This window comes from Siphateles boraxobius, unplaced genomic scaffold (genome assembly GCF_051911475.1).
Source record: "Siphateles boraxobius isolate OS27281-9 unplaced genomic scaffold, OSU_SipBor_1 207, whole genome shotgun sequence".
NCBI lineage: Eukaryota > Metazoa > Chordata > Actinopteri > Cypriniformes > Leuciscidae > Siphateles > Siphateles boraxobius.
In genome coordinates, this window is record NW_027508819.1 from 2,028,912 (window position 1) to 2,047,474 (window position 18,563).

The window sequence follows — 18,563 nt, forward strand, 5'->3', positions numbered from 1 at the left end:
CGTAGTGTGCAGTGCTTCATCAGTAGGTGACAGTAGAGGGATGTGTGGACTTCTCTTTAACACTGATCAGTCGTAGTGTGCAGTGCTTCATCAGTAGGTGGCAGCAGAGGGACGTGTGGACTTCTCTTTAACACTGATCAGTCGTAGTGTGCAGTGCTTCATCAGTAGGTGGCAGCAGAGGGACGTGTGGACTTCTCTTTAACACTGATCAGTCGAAGTGTGCAGTGCTTCATCAGTAGGTGGCAGCAGAGGGACATGTGGACTTCTCTTTAACACTGATCAGTCGTAGTGTGCAGTGCTTCATCAGTAGGTGGCAGCAGAGGGACGTGTGGACTTCTCTTTAACACTGATCAGTCGTAGTGTGCAGTGCTTCATCAGTAGGTAGCAGCAGAGGGACGTGTGGACTTCTCTTTAACACTGATCAGTTGTAGCGTGCAGTGCTTCATCAGTAGGTGGCAGCAGAGGGACGTGTGGACTTCTCTTTAACACTGATCAGTCGTAGTGTGCAGTGCTTCATCAGTAGGTGGCAGCAGAGGGACATGTGGACTTCTCTTTAACACTGATCAGTCGTAGTGTGCAGTGCTTCATCAGTAGGTGGCAGCAGAGGGACGTGTGGACTTCTCTTTAACACTGATCAGTCGTAGTGTGCAGTGCTTCATCAGTAGGTGGCAGCAGAGGGACGTGTTGACTTCTCTTTAACACTGATCAGTCGTAGTGTGAAGTGCTTCATCAGTAGGTGGCAGCAGAGGGACGTGTGGACTTCTCTTTAACACTGATCAGTCGTAGTGTGCAGTGCTTCATCAGTAGGTGGCAGCAGAGGGACGTGTGGACTTCACTTTAACACTGATCAGTCGTAGTGTGCAGTGCTTCATCAGTAGGTGGCAGCAGAGGGACGTGTGGACTTCTCTTTAACACTGATCAGTCGTAGTGTGCAGTGCTTCATCAGTAGGTAGCAGCAGAGGGACGTTTGGACTTCTCTTTAACACTGATCAGTCGTAGTGTGCAGTGCTTCATCAGTAGGTGGCAGCAGAGGGACGTGTGGACTTCTCTTTAACACTGATCAGTCGTAGTGTGCAGTGCTTTATCAGTTGGTGGCAGCAGAGGGACGCGTGGACTTCTCTTTAACACTAATCAGTCGTAGTGTGCAGTGCTTCATCAGTAGGTGGCAGCAGAGGGACGTGTGGACTTCACTTTAACACTGATCAGTCGTAGTGTGCAGTGCTTCATCGGTAGGTGGCAGCAGAGGGACATGTGGACTTCTCTTTAACACTGATCAGTCGTAGTGTGCAGTGCTTCATCGGTAGGTGGCAGCAGAGGGACGTGTGGACTTCTCTTTAACACTGATCAGTCGTAGTGTGCAGTGCTTCATCGGTAGGTGGCAACAGAGGGATGTGTGGACTTCTCTTTAACACTGATCAGTCGTAGTGTGCAGTGCTTCATCAGTAGGTGGCAGCAGAGGGACGTGTGGACTTCTCTTTAACACTGATCAGTCGTAGTGTGCAGTGCTTCATCAGTAGGTAGCAGCAGAGGGATGTCTGGACTTCTCTTTAACACTGATCAGTCGTAGTGTGCAGTGCTTCATCAGTAGGTAGCAGCAGAGGGATGTCTGGACTTCTCTTTAACACTGATCAGTCGTAGTGTGCAGTGCTTCATCAGTAGGTAGCAGCAGAGGGACGTGTGGACTTCTCTTTAACACTGATCAGTCGTAGTGTGCAGTGCTTCATCAGTAGGTGGCAGCAGAGGGACGTGTGGACTTCTCTTTAACACTGATCAGTCGTAGTGTGCAGTGCTTCATCGGTAGGTGGCAGCAGAGGGACGTGTGGACTTCTCTTTAACACTGATCAGTCGTAGTGTGCAGTGCTTCATCGGTAGGTGGCAGCAGAGGGACGTGTGGACTTCTCTTTCACTGATCAGTCGTAGTGTGCAGTGCTTCATCAGTAGGTGGCAGCAGAGGGACGCGTGGACTTCTCTTTAACACTAATCAGTCGTAGTGTGCAGTGCTTCATCAGTAGGTGGCAGCAGAGGGACGTGTGGACTTCTCTTTAACACTGATCAGTCGTAGTGTGCAGTGCTTCATCGGTAGGTGGCAGCAGAGGGACGTGTGGACTCCTCTTTAACACTGATCAGTCGTAGTGTGCAGTGCTTCATCAATAGGTGGCAGCAGAGGGACGTGTGGACTTCTCTTTAATACTGATCAGTCGTAGTGTGCAGTGCTTCATCAGTAGGTGGCAGCAGAGGGATGTGTGGACTTCTCTTTAACACTGATCAGTCGTAGTGTGCAGTGCTTCATCAGTAGGTGGCAGCAGAGGGACGTGTGGACTTCTCTTTAACACTGATCAGTCGTAGTGTGCAGTGCTTCATCAGTAGGTAGCAGCAGAGGGATGTCTGGACTTCTCTTTAACACTGATCAGTCGTAGTGTGCAGTGCTTCATCAGTAGGTAGCAGCAGAGGGATGTCTGGACTTCTCTTTAACACTGATCAGTCGTAGTGTGCAGTGCTTCATCAGTAGGTGGCAGCAGAGGGACATGTGGACTTCTCTTTAACACTAATCAGTCGTAGTGTGCAGTGCTTCATCAGTAGGTGGCAGCAGAGGGACGTGTGGACTTCTCTTTAACACTAATAAGTCGTAGTGTGCAGTGCTTCATCAGTAGGTGGCAGCAGAGGGACATGTGGACTTCTCTTTAACACTAATCAGTCGTAGTGTGCAGTGCTTCATCAGTAGGTAGCAGCAGAGGGACGTGTGGACTTCTCTTTAACACTGATCAGTCGTAGTGTGCAGTGCTTCATCAGTAGGTGGCAGCAGAGGGACGTGTGGACTTCTCTTTAACACTGATCAGTCGTAGTGTGCAGTGCTTCATCAGTAGGTGGCAGCAGAGGGACGTGTTGACTTCTCTTTAACACTGATCAGTCGTAGTGTGCAGTGCTTCATCAGTAGGTGGCAGCAGAGGGACGTGTGGACTTCTCTTTAACACTGATCAGTCATAGTGTGCAGTGCTTCATCAGTAGGTGGCAGCAGAGGGACATGTGGACTTCTCTTTAACACTAATCAGTCGTAGTGTGCAGTGCTTCATCAGTAGGTGGCAGCAGAGGGACGTGTGGACTTCTCTTTAACACTAATAAGTCGTAGTGTGCAGTGCTTCATCAGTAGGTGGCAGCAGAGGGACATGTGGACTTCTCTTTAACACTAATCAGTCGTAGTGTGCAGTGCTTCATCAGTAGGTAGCAGCAGAGGGACGTGTGGACTTCTCTTTAACACTGATCAGTCGTAGTGTGCAGTGCTTCATCAGTAGGTGGCAGCAGAGGGACGTGTGGACTTCTCTTTAACACTGATCAGTCGTAGTGTGCAGTGCTTCATCAGTAGGTGGCAGCAGAGGGAGCTTCTGCTGCCACCAGAGAAGCTGCCAACTGATGGCAGCTTCTCTTTAACACTTCCCTTGTTCAGCATTTTACTCCTGTGACCTTTAGCTCTACACAGCCATCGCCTGTTGTTAATTAGATGTACTTTATTTGTTATTTCAATTAAATTTTTTTTTTATCGTGCCTTATTAAAATTGACCAGCAAAATTCAGTCCTGGAAGTGTGTGAGAGATTCAGGCTAAATATATATTATTTTACATATTTGACCCGTCACAGAAACCAGGGACACAAGTCGGCAGCACAACTTTCGAGCAAAATGAGAAAGAAGAGTTTATTTTTTAAATTTGGTGAATTTCAATTTTTTGCAGAATCTGTTAATTGAAATCACGAAGAAGCCTCTCCATGTTTGAGATAGCAGTATTAGTATATTTAAAAGCTTACATTTTGAGGTTGAAATCGGCTTGTTTTCGGAGATTCTAGCATGCAGTAGGGGCGTGGCGTGTCATTGTCTGTGTGTATATCAATACTGAATAACCCGGCGCTTTTGCCCCCGCCCTCCAAGTGAACCGCATGGCTACTTATTATGCTGTGCTCTTGCAGGCCCTATCTGATATCAAAATTCAATGAAGATGGATGCCGCAAAGATTGTCGCAGACGAAATGAACCGTCTGGCAGTTACACCGAAAATGTTTTCGCCGCACTTCGTGGGCTCGGGAAACTGAACCGGAGGTATGGGTGCGGCGCGCGCGCCCTCAGTGCTTGAATACGGCGGCTCGGCTCGCTGACAGCGGTGGCTGGCTGTTTCATATGTGACGTCCCGATTGCTTTGAATGGGGAACGTTTTGTGAACAGGGAACAGACTTAATGGACTGGCAACAATCTCCATAGAACATGAACTGGCACAGAGAATCGAAATAGAGGATGCAGTTAAGACCTTTGCTGCGATGAAGGCCTGCTGTGCGAGTTTCTGAAACGTAAGTTAAGCTTTATTTGCTCTTTAGTCGTTATTTAAGATGCTGAACCTGCTGATGATATAATGTGCTTGTGGACATTTCATTTGTGTGTGTATACGCACATAAGAAAGTGGTGTAAAGAGATTTGCAATAGTAATTTGAGGAGGTGAAATGTGATTATTTGGAAAATTCCTGTCATAACTGCTTAAAGAAAATGCCAGCAGGTATTTGCCTCCTGCATAAACTTTAATAGTGTTGACATTTTGGGCACACGAGCGTTGAACACTATTTGCGGTATATAGGCCTATGGCTTATTGGTCATTGTGTGTTGTTGCTGGTTTTGCGTTATATGTATATGGCATATTGGTCTTTGTGTGTTATTGCTGGTTTTGCGTTATATGTATATGGCATATTGGTCTTTGTGTGTTGTTGCTTGTTTTGCGTTATATGTATATGGCATATTGGTCTTTGTGTGTTATTGCTGGTTTTGTGTTATATGTATATGGCATATTGGTCTTTGTTTGTTGTTGCTGGTTTTGCGTTACATGTAGGCCATATGGCATATTGGTCTTTGTGTGTTGTTGCTGGTACGTTGCAAATAGAGGGGCAGCACAATTGTTTTTCGCCTAGTGCGGCAGAAGTGCACTCATTCGAAGTGTAAAAAAAGCTGTAAAGCACATGGAGGAGCTTTACAGGGGGTATGGCTTATCTAAATGAGATGTAAATGAGCCCTATTGTCACTCCCAGCAGCAGAGACAGGTGAGAACTGCACAATCTTTAGAGCTCGTTTTCTCATCGTTGAGCTTTTTTAAGTACCTACTTTCAAATGGCCACAACTTCTCCAAATATTATCAGATTTCCACATGTTACACATCGTTGGAAAGCTTGGAGATTACACTTTCAGAATCTATGAATAACTCAAAATGCCCCAGAACCGACTTGTGTCCCTAGTTTCCGTGACCGGTCACATATTATTTTTTTTAGACAAATCTAACTCATGGATGTAACAAAAGAATGAATAAATAAATTAGCATAATTTCATGTGTAATGCCACACTTAATACTGACCTGAAAGTGAAAGGTGTAACAATTTAGTTTAAATGGTTATTGTTATAATAAATTAAACAAAATAAATTATGTGTATTTTGATAATTGTAATCCATATGCAAAGTTTTAGTTTCCCACATTAAAAACGATGGATTTTGAGAAGATTTGATGTTTCCGGGTGAGAGGAGAGTTAAAGCTGCAGGAAACTTTCCCTTCTGTCTCGTCCCGACCTCTGACCATCAGTTCAAACTTATTACGTATTCAGCTTGAATAGAAGAAAATATTCAAAAACACTATAAAACGACGTCACATTTGAAACCTTTTAAGCTGAACTTTGTTAAAGCCTTGTTAAAGTATAAAATCCCTCAAAATGGGCTTTCCTTATATTTAATTTTTTATACCTATAATTATATCACAAACAGTGCTTGTCATGAACAGTAACAGACAACAAATAGACACATTTGATATTAGCAACCTTATATAAAAGGCTTTGGACAAATCAGAAGATAATAAAAAGAGAGATGTAAATTTGGGTCTCATTAATTAAGTTGTATTATAAATGTGTTATTGGTATGCACAATGTATTGGCCAAACCAAAATCTTATGTTTTGAATATACAGTATTATTTAACAGATACTGTGATTTTTTTTTGTTGTGAAGTCTCTTCTGCTCAGAAAGGCTGCATTTCAAAATTACAGTAAACAAAGTGAAATATTAGTCCAGGGTAAATCAGCTGTTTTCTATGTGAATATATAGTAAAGTGTAATTTATTCCTGTGATCAAAGCTGAATTTTCAGCATCACTACTCCAGTCTTCAGTGTCACATGATCCTTCAGAAATCACTATAATATGATGATTTGATGCTCAAGAAACATTTCTGATTATTATCAGTGTTGAAAACATTTCATATTTTTGTGGAAACCGTGATACATTTTATTTCCAGGATAATTTGATGAACAGAAAGTTGAAAAGAGCAGTATTTATTTGAAATATTTTGTAACATTACAAATGTCTTTACTGTCACTTTTGATCAATGGAATGTGTCCTTGCTGAATAGTAATTTATTTATTTATTTAAATCTTACTGACACCAAACCTTTGAACAATAGTGTATGGCCAAAGTTTCTAGATCTGTGCTTTACTAGTAATCAGCTCAATGCTCTGTTTATTACTAGCTGAAACAGATTCTAACTCCAGCACAGTAGTTCTGCTATTAAGGGGACGTTTGTGAAATGGACCAGAAGCATGTAGTGAAGTGTGTGTGTGTGTGTGTGTGTGTGTGAGATGGAGGAGCTGAAGAGCAGGGAGCGTGTGCTGCAGTCGCTGGAAAGAGAGCTAGGTGTGCAGGCGGGGCAGACTCAGCGGCTGCTGCTGCAGAGAGTGGAGGCAGAGCGGCATCATGGGAGTCCGAAGAGAGAGCTGGTGCCCTCCCTCGGGGAAAACACCGACTCCGCCATTAACCAGGTGTGTTCTGGGATCAGAAACGGGAACATGAACACGAGTAATGTGTCAGACACCTTTTCCTACACACCATCACACAGTAAAGCATGTTTCTCCGTTCATAGGAAGTGGAAGAGAGAGACGTACGCCGGTTTCAGCTGAAGATCGCTGAGCTGCAGGCCGTCATCAGGAAACTAGAGGACAGGAACACACTGCTGTCAGACGAGAGGAACGAACTGGTACATACACACGCACACATACACGCACGCGCACACACACACACTCTCCCTCACGCACACAGAATCCTGAAAAACATGGTTTCCACAGCAAGCTGCTTTCAACATTGATTATAACCCCTAAACCTGCCCATCACACAAAACCTTCTGCATTAGTTGGGTTAGTTTACTTCAGAGGTGTTCACACATGCCTATTGATAAGACTGCAGTGCTCATGACAGATGCGCACATACCGATCATAAAGCACTTCTAAAACAAGGAAATGTTTCTTTTATTCATATATATACATATTTATATATTTAAAAAAAATCTTTTTTTTACACGTCGATGATCTGCATTCAGATGTTTTTGTTTGTTTTTACAACAGGACATTTTCTATGCTGTAATGATTTTCTATAATAAATAAACATATATCTCACCTTTCAAGCAATGTGGATGTCACAGGATCTGCCACATCTCCAGCCACTCGACACACACCGCATCCAGACCAGAGTGAAGATGCAACGTGATGCTGAAGCAGGGCTGGGCGATATAGCTAAAAAAATTATCACAATATAGTATTTCATATCGTTACAATATAGTATGTCAATAATTATTGACATTTTGTATAACGTTTTGTTGAAGACAAGTAGAAAAGTTTAAATTTTAATCCACTGTTTTTTTATTTATCCACACTATTAAGGCAAACAACAAATTATATTAGTTTAAGCAGTCAAAAACTAAAATAAAATGTAAGCAAAAATATCTTCTTTATGTCTTATATTAAGAGATAGTAAGTGTTAAAGAAACTTGAACTTAAAGTGTTACAAAATGTGTGCAATATAAAAGTGTAAACATAGAACAATCAAGGCAAACTTTGATGCAGATCAACATCTGTAGTGGTGTAACGGATCACAGAATTAACCGCTCGGTTCGATACGACACAGGGGTGTCACGGTTCGGTACGTTTTCCATACAGCAAAAAGAAAGAAATGCCAGAGAAATTTCCTTGATTTAAAAAATATATATATTTATTAAAAGAAAAAATATTTTTAAATAAGTGTGAGTTTTCCTATATCTTGAAACTTTTAATTTTATAAATGGGGTAATTCACATTAAAAATAACATTTAAATATGATAATATTTGAGTTTTGAAGTGCTGGAAAAAGATGTGACATACTTGAAAGCATTCTTAGCGCTGTAGTGACACTGTCGCTTGATCTAGATCGGCTCACGCTGCATTGGTCCAAACTGATAAACGGTCCGTGAAGCACAAAATAATGAGTAGCGCAGTTTTGTTCCGCTTTCATTACATTTGACATTTGATGTCGTGCCAATGTCTCTTCCATTATGAGCCTACATTTTAAATAACGACCTTGAGCACGCTAAAGACGCAATGTGTGAATGGCCCCCAAGATCTACTGTTATGCGTATGCATTTGAATGAAAATAGAACACTATATCGAAAAATGTTTTATATTGTTACCGACAATGGTGTACCGTCAATAAATACCGATACCGTTTTATTGCCCAGCCCTACGCTGAAGCCAGATCCATTTGCTGAAATAGTTCATGCTGTTTGTCAGTCACTGCCACTCACAGCCTCAATCATTCATCACTGATCGCTCAAAAATAGCTTTCACAATCTCCTTGCTCTCTGGATGAGCGCTACAAAGGGCACAATCAGTCTGGAATGAAAGTGGTTCAGCTCGTATGTCTCATTCGTCATTTCTCCCCCACAGTTCATAGTGGAAGGTTCAACCGCTGATATCATCCTGAGGCATCCATGGATGTCTCAACATACTCCCAACATCAACTGGAATTCCAGAGAGAACCTTCAGTGGGGTGATTCCTGTTTTCAAGACTGCCTGTTTCACATCTACAAGCGATCAGCTTAGGTCCACTCCGCCTCCTATAATTTCCCTGAATTCTACCTCCGTGGAGAGTCCTGAAACCGAACACAAGTTTGAGATTCCTCCTGAATACTGGGCGTTCCAGGATGTGTTCAGTAAACAACTGGCAACTCAACTACCACCTTAGCCATGGGACTGTGCCATCGACCTGCTGCCTGGGGCCACCTTACCCGAGGGTCGAATCTACCCACTGTCCATCCCCGAGCAGAAGGCGGGGTGTATATTGAGGAACCTCTACAACAGCAGTTCATCCGACCATCTATGTCCCCAGCAAGAAGGACGGAGGCTTGCGGCCGTGCATCGACTACCGTATCCTCAAAGACCAAACAGTGAATTAACGCTATCCCCATCCTCTGGTACCTCCCGCCATAGAATAGCTACGTGGGGCTCGCATCTTTTCCAAATTGGACCTGTGGAGCGCATACAACCTCATTTGAATACGTGAGGGTGATGAATGGAAGACTGCCTATGTAACACCCTCAGGGCACTACAAATATCTTGTGATGCCATATGGATTGTCCATTTCACCCTCTGTATTTGAGGAATAAATGAATGAGGTATTCCAGGAGTTCCTCGACCAGTTCGTCATCGTCTACATCGACAATGTTCTCATCTACTCCCAGTCGCCAACACTGGTCCCACTGGCGCTGCCACAGCACTTGAGGCCGCTGAACTGCTTTTCCAGCATGAATTCCGTCATTTTGGACTCCCGGAGGACATTGTATCAGGTAGACGCGCCCAATTAATATACAGAGTCTGGCAAGCCTTCTTCAGGTTATTGGGAGTCTTCATGAGCCTTTTGTCAGGATACCACCCGCAAATAAGTGGCCAGACAGAGCGTTAGATCCAGGAGACCAGGAGATACCTGGGGTCCTTCTGCCACCAACAATAAGACAGCGGGAGCCGTTTCCTCCCCTGGACCAAGTATGCCCAAAACTCCCTGAGACCACGAGTTTTACACCTTTCCAATGCATGCTCGGTTACCAGCCACCTCTGTTTCCCTGTTTCCCTGGAACTATCAGAGATTCCAACTGTCAACCCCTGGTTCGAAGAAAGCTAGAGGCGTGTCCTACAAAAGCTGAGAGAACACCACCTTTATCTCAAGCTTGAAAAGTGTGAGATCCACAAATTGCCATACACTTCCTGGGGAATGTCATTGACCATAATGGTATCCTGATGGACCAAAAGAAGGGGGAGACTATCCGTGACTGGCCCTTACGTCTTCATTTAAAGAGTCACAACGCTTCCTTGGATTTGCTAACTTTTACCAACGATTCATCAACAATAACAGCCTCATCACTTCTCTACTCAAAGATCGGCCCAAGTCTCTGTCCTGGAACCTGCCAGCCACACAAGCCTTCCATCTTCTCAAAGAAGCCTTCCTCACAGCTCCTATCCTGGTCCATCCCGACCATGATCTTCCATACATCATTGAAATAGATGCTTCCTCTACTGGGGTAGGAGCTGTACTTTCCCAGCGGTAGGGTGACCCTCCACGACTCCATCCATGTGCCTTCTTTTCCAAAAAGCTGTCCCCGGCGAAGCATAACTATGATATTGATAACAGAGAACTTTTGCCGATCAAGTTAGCTCTCAAAGAGTGGAGACACTGGCTGGAGGGAGCCAATCATTAGTTTGAAGTTGTCACGGGTCATCGAAACCTTGAAAACCTTCGTGATGACAAGAGACTTAACCCTCGACAAGCCCGGTGAGCCCTTTTCTTCACCAGATTCAATTTCATCGTCACTTATCCTCCTGGTCAACTGTAGAGACCTCATCCTTCTCCTCCAGAATCCATCCTCCCTCCATCCATGATCATAAGTCCCATCATATGGGCTCTCGACGACCAAATCGGCCAAGCCACTCCCTTCATTCGTTCCTCATGGACTCAGCACACACCTCTCTTGGCTCTGGACACCCATGTAGCCAGAGAACCCGCTTGGTTCTTCAAAATCATTACTGGTGACCCACCATGACCCAGGATATCTCCCAATATGTGAAGGGCTGCTCTGTCTGTGCCATAACCAACACACTACGAAGGCTCCCGGGGGAAGCTGGTCCAACTGCCTATACCTCAGAGACCCTTGTCCCGTGTGGAAATCGAGTTTATGACTGATCTACAATCTTCTATCTCCAACACCTGTGTATTTGAAGTAGTTCTCCAAAGCTTGCAAACTGATACACCTGAAGGGCCTGCCCACAGCACTGGTGGCCGCTGAACTGCTTTTCCAGCATGAATTCCGTCATTTTGGACTCCCGGAGGACATTGTATCAGTATGTAGACGTCCCCCAATTAATTTACAGAGTCTGGCAAGCCTTCTTCAGGTTATTGGGAGTCTTCGTGAGCCTTTCAGGATACCACCCACAAACAAATGGCCAGACTGAGCGTTAGATCCAGGAGACCAGGAGATACCTGCGGTCCTACTGCCACCAACAATAAGCTGGACAGCTGGAGCCGTTTCCTCCCCTGGACCAAGTATGCCAAAAACTCCCTGAGACCACGAGTTTTACACCTTTCCAATGCATGCTCGGTTACCAGCCACCTCTGTTCCCCTGGTTCCTTGGAACTATCAGAGATTCCAGCTGTCAACCCCTGGTTCGAAATAAGCTAGAGGGTATGGGACTCAGCAGACGTACATCTTCAACAGGCTGTGCGAAGACACAAGAACCAAGCTGATGTACAAAGATCTGTCACTCCCAGATACCACCAAGGGCAAAAGGTCTGGCTCTCAGCTAGAGACATCCGTCTTTGCCTGCCTTGTTGTAAGCTTAGTCCCCGCTACATAGGTCCCTTCACAGTGCAGCCGCAGATCAATGAAGTAACCTACAGGCTCAACCTACCCTCACACTACCACATATCACCCTCTTTCCATGTTTCTCTCCTCAAACCCTACCTTGAACCTCTGTTGTCTTCTCCTCCAGGAACTAGTGATGTGGCTGTTCCTCCTCCGCAGGAAATCGCAGAAGAAAACCGCATCTACAGATTTCACGCCATCCTTGACTTCCGATGACAGGGCACCCAACTAGAGTACATCGTCCACTGGGAGGGATACGTTCTCGTGGAACTCTCCTGGGTAACCTGTGACGATATATTGGACCCATCTCTGCCAACTTAATTCCTCGAGGAATATCCCAACCTTCCTGCTCACTGAGGTCGAGGTCGCCCCCGTCGTCGCACCCTGTGGCCCTCAGGATCCGTACTGTCACAGGATCTGCCACATCACCAGCCACTCAACACACCGCATCACTCAGCTCCACCCTGTCATTCACAATCACCGGAATACTGATTCTCTGCACCTGCATCTAATCACCAGCACTCCCTTTAAATAGCAGTCTCCATCCACACTTCAGTCGTACTGTCTCGTCGTTACCAACCAACGTTCACAGACTCCCTACCTGTTCGTCTCACCTGAGATATCAACCTGTCTTCATCGTCTTCTGTCATCCGTCTTCGGTCCTCTTGCCCTAAACCTCCTGCTTCCATGGTCCTGTTCAATATCCACTTCTGTCATCCGCCTAATCTGCAAGACAAAGAACCAAAGAACTCTATTACCTGCAAGCTAAGTTTCACCAAATTATCAGACTGCTTGATACTCACGCATTCATCTCTCCTGCTGCTTCTTCGATACCTGCAAATAAAATATATCTGTTTGCTACTTACCTGTCTTGCCTCCATCTGCTGTGTGACAGTAGAAGCAAAGTGACTGAACATAAATTTTTACTGTCATGTTATCTTTGCATGCACAGACTGTTATTTAGTCTAATCAGTCTTTATTTTTATTATAGAGTCAAACAAACAATACATGATTATTCCTCCTCACATAAATTTAGCATCTGAAAGGGAAACTCCTACAAATCCATATACAATAAGGTCAGCTGCAAAAATAACCATGTCCGCAACTTTTCAGCTTTGATTTTTCACTGTTTGTCTTATGTAAATACTGACAGTAGTTTTTAACCGCAAAAGAGGGTTTGGCTGGAGCAAGTTGTTAGTAAATCTTGCCCTTGGAGTTTGACATCAATGACAAAAGATATGGGAAGCATTTTTAATCTGCTGATTTGCTGATAAAAATGAATGATTATACACTTCTTTGTATTTTATTTTTTGCATTTAGCAATCCCCCCCCCCCCCCCCCCCCTTTCACTCACTACACTGAAAAAAAAATGCTGTACGATTTACTTTGGAAGAGTTTTCCCTCAGAAATTGCTTGTAAATTTCACAAATAATTACGTTTAATGAAATGACAATTAACACATTGAATTAAACGTGACATTTTGAAGTAAAATGACTGAAATAGTTTTTTCTTGTAAAACAAACTCCAATAATCTTAATTTTATTTATGATCTTTACATTTCTTCTTACAGTGTAGAGCCACTGTTCTTCAAAGATTTTTATTTGCTATCAAAAGATTTTTTATTGTGTTTAATATCTGTTAGAAAAGTCTTTCACATAGGTTCCTAATGATGATGGAAATCACAATAAGTCATGTGTTCTGTTAGGCCTGTCTGTAGATCCGTCTCTCTCTGTCGTACAGCTGAAACGAGTGCGGGAAACCGAGGGAGAGATGAAGCCTCTCATGGAAAAGAATAAACGCTTGAGTAAGAAGAATGAAGAGCTGCAGCAGACTCTACAGCGCATGGAGGACAAACTGAAGACGCTCAGCAGAGAGAACGCAGAACAGGTGTGTTGAGAAAGCCAGCATTTAGAATAATATTTGTTTAATGAACGTTCATCGTTTAGCCCGTACTGTACTTAAACTGATCTTGTAGAGTGAATCCCTCTCCCTGTGTTTCCTCAGAAGGAGAAATCTCACCAGAACTCGCAGCCGGGCGTCCTGAAGAGACACACTTCTCTGACGGACCTCAGTCAAACCCACGAGCAACAGGAGCTCGAGTATCTGCGCCTGCAAATCAGCGAGCAACGCGGCGTTATAGACGAGCTCACACAGGTGTGTGTGAGTGCACGCATGTTGAGATCTGAAGTGAGAGGAAGGCTTGTGCGAATAATCCATGTCAGGCATGCTTGAGGAGTTCACCGAGAGCAGTGGAGTGAACATGAACCTGATCCACAACATATTTACCTTCCATATTAATGCATTTGTGTGTGCATTGAGTGAACCGATTGAATTTAGATTTTATCCATCATGATTTCATTTGCCAATGGAACGTGAGGCTTTGATGCTATTGGTTAACAAAGACATGCCCTTTTGTAGAAATGGTTAAGCAAATGAACATTTCAATAATAAGCCCTCAATAAAGGCTGGAATACACTGCACAAGATTTGCCCCAATTTACAGTCAGGACAAGTTGACGCTAGTTACTGCAGATTTGAGTTGACAGATTTCACAGAAAATCGCATAGTGTATGATGATCACAGATTGCTATTTTTTAAGCTTCAATCCAGTCGGAGGACATCACACATGTTGGATATTTTGAGCTGATTTTAACACATATTGTTTTTATTTGCCACATGACTTCGAGCAACAAAGCATGTTCTTCTGCGTGAGTGTGTTCTGTTCGAAAGTCTGGTAGTGTATGCTGTGCTCCTCAGTCGTTTAGTGTTTGATCCCCAGGTTTTCCTCTGGATCTAGTTACAAACTCTGCGAGTCTATGATGCTTAGTGTTTTAAAATCGTGTAGTGTGTTCCAGCCATAAGGCCAGGAATTTCCATTCAGATTCTGTGTCCTCGCCTGGTTTTAGCTTTATAATGCGTGTCTGTGTTTGTGCTCATTCTCTAATTGGCCTTGCCCTGTAATTACTTGTGTTTGGTAATCAGCGCTGTGTCTGTTAATTCGTTTGTTTATTCAGAAAGCCTAATTAGAAATGAATTACAGCCTCATTTTCTCTTCCCCTCCCTCATGACTTCTGTTTACACACATGCTGATATTACAGTATTCCCAACAACAGAGCGCTGTCGGGGAAACACAATCTTCAAGAGTTTGGGGTCAGAATGTGACAGTACGACTTTTAAATAAATGCAGTCTTGGTGAGCATTAAATTACATTTATACTGACAAGTTTCATTCCACACTAGCGTTACCAAACGTTGTCGATATGTTTCTCGTCCACACTGAAACGCTTAAATCATCTTACTGCACGTGTGTAAAGCGCAATAAAAGCTTGCTGGGATGATACTGAGAGTGCAGACATAATAAAGTCCTCACGCTACTCTTCTGCCATGATCTTCAGGTCAATCGCCCTCATGTACATCTTCTGTCATCTTTGCAGGAATGTAATATGAAGATTGTCCAAAGTAACACTGTAGCAACACAGCACATACTGGTCTAATCATAGATATCCGTCCGTACATCACATGACTAAATGTGCCTCATCGATTTCAAATACCACAGTCCAGACTCCAAAACCACACCAGCGCTCTCACACTCACACTTCACAGGTTTACATGTGTCTGTGTCAACGGAAGGCCAAAACAGAGAAAAAAGATGTGTTTTCCATGGTGATGTATCCAGATTCATATAGAGACAGCCGATTACACGACACCGGTTTCAACTAAAAACGGAAACGGCGTTTAGGGAACCTGAAAATGCAAACTTTTGAAAACGGGCTTCAAAGTATACGTTTTTAAAAACTATATCGTTATTGTCTGTGTAAACTGCAAACCTGTGAATATGTGAAAACGGTGACGTCATGCGTGTTACGTGTTCAGTCTGCTGTGCATATAGTGTTTCTTTACAAAGTGACATCGCCATCTACTGGCCTGGCAGCAGAATACAGCGATTACAGTCGCTGATCCGTGTGTTTTAGGACATCGTTGTCGTGTAAACGTACCCTAAGAGACATCTTTCAAACACAGAAAATCTTACCGACCCCAAACTTTTGAAATGTGACACTCGTTCTGATCCCATGTGAAATGAAGCTCACGCTGAGCAACGACTCTGAGGTGTGTGTGTGTTTTATGTGATGTATGAATGTGCTTTCAGGAACGGGACAGGCTGGTAATCAACAAGAAGAACCGGAGGAAAAACATCAAGTTACCCAAGGTGAGCTCATTCACAGAACTCCTCTTCATCCACGTGTGGAAGTTTCGCTCTGGTTATTCTCTTCTCTGTATGGACTCTGTCTCTAAGCAACGGCCTCCTCTGATGAGCGTCGCACAGTAATTGGCCTCTCGAGACCTTTGCTTTCTCTTTTCTTTCTCTGGCATTCTCCAGATTTCTCTTCTTGTCTAAAGGGTCACAACAGTCAAAAACAACTAAACTAAACAACTAAAAGCCACATTAAAAAGTCTCAACTAAAGTCTATACGCAGATGTCACTACCCCCTGAGTTTGTGTGTGTTTGGATTTACGTAATATGGTTTGGGTATAAAATTGGCCCCTGAAAATGAGAAAACCTCTCTGGGAACATTTGAGGATGTCCTGAATAGATGAGATGGGTTAGACGAGGTAAGTCCTGATGTTGTGATGGTGATCAGGTTTAGTTGTTGGTTCTCCAGAAGTGTTGCTAAGGAGGCGGAGTCAGCAGACGTGACTATAAACACATCCGACTCTGGTGTAACACACACACATTAGTGGCTCTGCTTGAGAACTCTGGTGTAACACACACACATCAGTGGCTCTGCTTGAGAACGCTGGCGTAACACACACACACACACACACATCTGTGGCTCTGCTGGAGAACACTGGCGTAACACACACATCTGTGGCTCTGCTGGAGAACGCTGAGGAAGATGATGAGTGTGTGTTTGTAAACCCGTCCAGGATGAGCGAGTACTTTCTGCTGGTGCTGTATCTCTCCATGTTCCTGTGTCTGTGTGCGCTGGTGTGTCTGTATTTCTCCGGCTGTCAGGAGATGACCTACAAACACGATGGTAAGGGACGCATCCGAGGGACCTTCGATTTCATGAGTGACATGGGAAATCCTTGAAGTTTTGTTTGTGGGTTCAGAAACGAGTCGCGCTGTGTTTTCAGCGTCTGTGGGTATCTCTGACAATAACCTTGATTCCTTCAATCTGTGAAAAGAAAGATTTGCAGTAATGCAGTAATGGCAGGTTTGGGAGCAGGAACGATCCCGAGAGAAGCTGAAGAGATCATCATCACACGTCTCGATTCGCGTCACTGGCGGATGTTGTGTGAAAGTTAGCGAGTGATTTATGAAGACATGCATATGATGTTTAAGACCTGATTCTCTCTTTCAGAGGCATGTTGTGGAGACATATTTTGGATTTGATGAAGAATCTGTGGACTCTGAGACGTCGTCTCTGACATCATATAACACAGATCACACCCCTGCTACACCCGAAGAGGACCTCGAGGACGTATGTCATGATTTACTGCACTAACCGATGTAAAACCTGCACAAACACACTCCAGCATCTGTGACGTATGGCAGTCTCTGCTGCTCAGCAAACCTGCGTTTATTTAATCAAAATACAGTAAAAACAGTGAAATATTCTTCTGTTTTCTATGTGAATATATAGTAAAGTGTAAGTTATTCCTGTGATCAAAGCTGAATTTTAAAAAAATTTCAACAAAAAAAACAATTTTTAGATTTTTGTGGAAACCATCATATATTTTATTTTTCAGGATTTTTCAGGAAAGTTCAAAAGAACAGCATTTATTTTAAATAGAATCTTTTTTAACATTATAAATATCTTTACTGTCACTTTTTACCAATAGAATGCATCCTTGATGAATAAAAGTGTTTCTTTTTACGCCAAACCTTTGAACAGTAGTGTACTTACGAACCAAATGCACTTGTATTCACCTCTTTTAATTCATCTTTTCTTGTACTATCGATCAATCTTTCTGAGATTTTATTTAATAATTTTTTTGTCTCACTTTCAAAACCCATTGTTTATATGCAATCGTCACTATTACTATTGTTTATATTTAGTATTAGTGATTTAAAAAAGCCCTACATTTTTGTTCGACAGACAGGAATAATACAGTACAGAGTAAAAAGATAATATTTCGTGTCCTTTGAATACAAAACCATAGATCATATGTAAGAAACAATCTTGCAGCAGCCCAGAACACGCTGTAAACCACATAACAACTGTTTCAAAGTGCTAGGAAAACCACTGAACATCTGATCGGAGGAAACGTGTTGATGTCATGCAGTGTTTGTTTAACTCAGAGCATGATGGGAATCAGGCGTGCTGATTGGTCAGATGAGCTGTTGACTCTGGTTCATTAGTTCCGCAGAGCTGGGTAACGAGCAGTGGGTCATTAACTGATCGTCACACGGTCCCTTAACAGTGTGTTCTTCTAGTGTTCTCCAGTGTGCTGCTCCTCATTAAAGAAGAGTGCACTCACTTAATATCTTCACAATCAGATTCACTGTATTATCAGACAGCTCTGTATGTAAACTTGTAATATTTATTATCCAACTTTACTCACAAACATACTCACATAAGCAATATATACTATACAGTATATCAAATATCAACTGTTTGATTGTTTGTATCGATACAGAATGTAAACCATATTATCGTATAGCTCTAATCTTACTTTAAGGCATGAGGTCATAAACATTAATATCATGATTTTCTGAAAAGCTGCTGTGTACAAATCAATGTTACTTGGCTTGTATAAAAATAACACTTTGTGTTTAAAGTCAATTTAAATGTGCAAAATTGGAATATGGCATAAAACACTTTTCCATTCCACGTGTTCAAGAA

General features: G+C 43.1%; 1 protein-coding gene across 3 annotated transcripts in view; it reads left to right on the plus strand.

The window, feature by feature from the left end:
- Nucleotides 1-18,563, plus strand: part of jakmip1 (janus kinase and microtubule interacting protein 1) — an 85,737-nt gene that overhangs the window by 36,258 nt on the left and 30,916 nt on the right. For all 3 annotated transcript variants that reach the window (XM_077237743.1, XM_077237744.1, XM_077237745.1), the window contains exons 4-9: nucleotides 6,640-6,819; nucleotides 6,921-7,034; nucleotides 13,458-13,604; nucleotides 13,722-13,871; nucleotides 15,863-15,922; nucleotides 17,079-17,198. In XM_077237743.1, the coding sequence (XP_077093858.1) occupies nucleotides 6,640-6,819; nucleotides 6,921-7,034; nucleotides 13,458-13,604; nucleotides 13,722-13,871; nucleotides 15,863-15,922; nucleotides 17,079-17,198 (771 nt within the window). The remainder of the gene's footprint in view (nucleotides 1-6,639; nucleotides 6,820-6,920; nucleotides 7,035-13,457; nucleotides 13,605-13,721; nucleotides 13,872-15,862; nucleotides 15,923-17,078; nucleotides 17,199-18,563) is intronic.